The 3,179-nt window shown below is 46.6% G+C and overlaps 1 protein-coding gene across 2 annotated transcripts in view; it reads right to left on the reverse strand.

Moving 5' to 3' along the window:
• The window catches only part of NIFK (nucleolar protein interacting with the FHA domain of MKI67), a 10,884-nt gene extending 7,884 nt beyond the window's left edge, over positions 1-3,000 (reverse strand). The window contains exons 1-2 of one of the 2 annotated variants that reach the window (XM_011941650.1): positions 2,726-3,000; positions 1,580-1,717 (exon numbers count right to left, since the gene is read on the reverse strand). In XM_011941650.1, the coding sequence (XP_011797040.1) occupies positions 1,580-1,717; positions 2,726-2,830 (243 nt within the window). In that variant the 5' untranslated portion in view covers positions 2,831-3,000. The remainder of the gene's footprint in view (positions 1-1,579; positions 1,718-2,725) is intronic. The other variant, XM_011941651.1, reaches the window with a different exon arrangement.
• Between the last annotated feature and the right edge of the window lie 179 nt (positions 3,001-3,179).

Raw genomic sequence — 3,179 nt, forward strand, 5'->3', positions numbered from 1 at the left:
AAAAAAAATTAGCCAGGTGCAGTGGCCAGTATCTGTAATCTCAGCCACTTAGGAGGATGAGGCAGGAGAATCACTTGAATCTGGGAGGTGGAGGTTGCAGTGAGCCGAGATCGTCCCACTGCACTACAGCTGCCTGGTGACAAGAGTGAGATTGTCTCAGGAAAAAAAAAAACTCAAAACAAAACCTAATGTTCAATAGGAGCGTGGATAAACTTTAGTTACCTAAGTAACAAGCAACGATGATAACAAACGCACTAGTTACATGGATAAAGCTCAGATTATTGAGTAAAAAAATTCAGCTGAAGAATGATACAAATAATACAATTTTAAAATAATACTATATGTACATTTATATATGTACACATATGTATTATAGCATATATATATACAGATACAGTAAAAACTTATAAACATATATAGCAATGAAAACTGAATTTGTGGCCAGGAGCGATGGCTCACGCCTGTAATCCCAGCACTTTGGGTGGCTGAGGTGGGAGGATCACAAGGTCAGGAGTTTGAGAACAGCCTGGCCAACTAATGAAACCCCGTCTCTACTAAAAACACACACACAAAAAAAGCCAGGTGTGGTGGCGGGTGCCTGTAATACCAGCTACTTGGGAGGGTGAGGCAAGGAGAATCGCTTGAACCTGGAAGGTGTAGGTTGCAGTGAGCTGAGATCGCACCACTGCACTCCAGCCCCCGTGACAGTGCAAGCCTCTGTCTCAGAAAAAAGAAAACGGAATTTGTGAATTTAATTCCCTAATTAAAGGCGAAGGCTAGGCACAGTGGCTCGCTCACACTTGTAATTCTAGTACCTTGAGAGGCCGAGGTGGACGGATCACTGGGAAGGGTACAAAACGGACCTCAATTCTACCTATAATCTGTATCTTTAGGACAACTAACAGATGATGGACGCACACCCTATCCCCTAGATGCTAAATCAAATAGGTGCCTATGGCTACAATCAGTTTATGGGCGGGGAAAGAAAACAAAGCAGGTCACTCTTCTACCGAAACAAGCTACGTACAGCTTTTTCTCATTAGAAGGCATGACACAACAGTAATTATACTTAGTGTTTATTATGTGCCAAGGACTTTATATTCAATATTTCATTTAACCTTTGACTAAATACTCCCAAGAAGTTTTACTCATATTTAACAGATCACAACACTGAAGCATGGTAAGGTCATATCACTCTAGTAAAGTGTAGAGCCTGGCCCTAAACCTCAGCAGTCCAACTCCAGGGTCCTCATCTCTAACTATCCACTATATAAACCTTTGCTATTATAAGGATGCTTGTACCAGAGGCTAATACAAAAAGATGTATAAACCTGGGCCTCATACTGAAGTTCATTTACCAGGACTGTCAATTTAATGTAAGGATTTGGAGAAATATAAAAAACAAACTTTTACAGTAATATTGATTTTGCTCCTGTGGCTGTTTCAGATTCTAAACCTCCACTCTCCTTTTTGGAATGAAATCTGATAAGCAGTAATGTGTACGTGAATGTGCTCTTTGATGTCAAGAATCATACACATTTGAAAAACAAAACATCAAATCCAACTTTAAAAATCTTACCCTTTTACTTCTGGACAGTCTGAAGCGTGTCACAGTGCCAAACTGGGAGAAATATGAAAAGATCTGGGTTTCGTTAAGTAGGTTAGGTAGGTGGCCCACGTAGACTACTCCAGGAGTAAGTTTTTCTTGTTTTTTTCGCTGAAGACATAAAGACCAGGTAAATTAAATATTTTTTTAAATAAGAAAATCACATTGTAACGAAACTTACAAAACCCCTAGCCCTAGGCCCAAGAACCGACTCTGCATTTCCACTTACCACAGTAGGAATTAAAGAAGTGGCTGTTTAGTGTCTCTCTCCCTACAAAGGCCATGGTCAAGCAGTAATCAACTACCTTTCCAGCCTGGCATCCCAGCACCCAGTATAATATTAGTGCTCAATGACTATGTCAATCAACGGATAAGCAAGGACATCTTTGAACAAGCCATTTTAGATCTTGTGCCCAGAGAACTCTACATAAATATAGCCTTCAATTTTGTATGCATATTACTGTTTACTCGCACTTCATCGGAAAATTTTCGAGACGCTTGTTAACTCTTATAACACAGATTAGCCTTTCAGCGTCTCAACCATCATACTCTTACCTCTGTAACAAGAACTTCTACGTTTTCCTGTGTATTTTATGCTAAAAACCACAGAAAGTATAAGCGATGTCAGGGGCCCTAGTCAGCAAGCGGAACCTGGCAACTACTCTATTTTAATAACTCCCAGATCACCAACCCGGCATACAAACCTCCCCAATGTGTTAAGTCTGGGACCCCCATTTTCGGGGGAAACGCGGAAGCGTGACAGGTCTAACCTGGAGATAACCTGTGATATGGGAACCTATTCCCTACAGCTGGTTCCCTCCACTGCTTCCCTCACCCCAATACTTCCCCCTTACCCTCCACATGAAGGCTCCAAGGCCTCAGCGGCCAAACCTCTCCATCATTTACCGACCAGCGTAACCCCTTTAGTCTCAGAAACCGTGGCCTGCAAGCTTAAGAGGTGGGTCCCTGATTCGGTCAAATCCGCTAGGGATACTCTGGAAGTAATGAAGGCGTGCGCGAAGGCAAAGGGAGTTCGGGAGGGGAACCGCGCAACCCCAGATACCCCCTAGACCCTGTCCGTCGCCCCCGCTCGCAGCCTGGACCAGGGTGCCTGCTCACCTGGGTTATGCGCTTGCGAACCTGCGCCACCTCCTTTTGAAACTCGGCATCTTCCTGCGGGTTAAGCGACAGCATCGGCGCAGCTGGGCCAGAAAAAGCCGCCATGCCAAAAGCGACCAACACTAACTCCACGCGGCGCTCCCGGAAACGACGGGCTCCCAGCTCCCCTGAGGCGGAAGTAGAGGCAGGACAGGGGCGTGGCGAAGCGCGGAGGCGAGGCGTGGCGACGGGTGGGGAGGGTCATGAGTCGCGCGCGGGGTCGGAGCAGGAGTTGCACGGAGAAGCGGGGGTGGGGCATGAGGCGCGGGGCGCGGGACTGGGCATAAATTGTGCCGCGGTGCAAGGGCGCGGTGCGAGGGCGGGGCACGAGGCCTGGCGAGGGGTGGGGAGAGGCATGAGTCACGCGGATGCGCGGCTCCGGACGTGAGTTGTGCCGAGGCGCGGGTGGGGAACG

The sequence above is a fragment of the Colobus angolensis genome, unplaced genomic scaffold (genome assembly GCF_000951035.1).
Source record: "Colobus angolensis palliatus isolate OR3802 unplaced genomic scaffold, Cang.pa_1.0 Scaffold20, whole genome shotgun sequence".
In the NCBI taxonomy this organism is placed as follows: Eukaryota; Metazoa; Chordata; class Mammalia; order Primates; family Cercopithecidae; genus Colobus; species Colobus angolensis.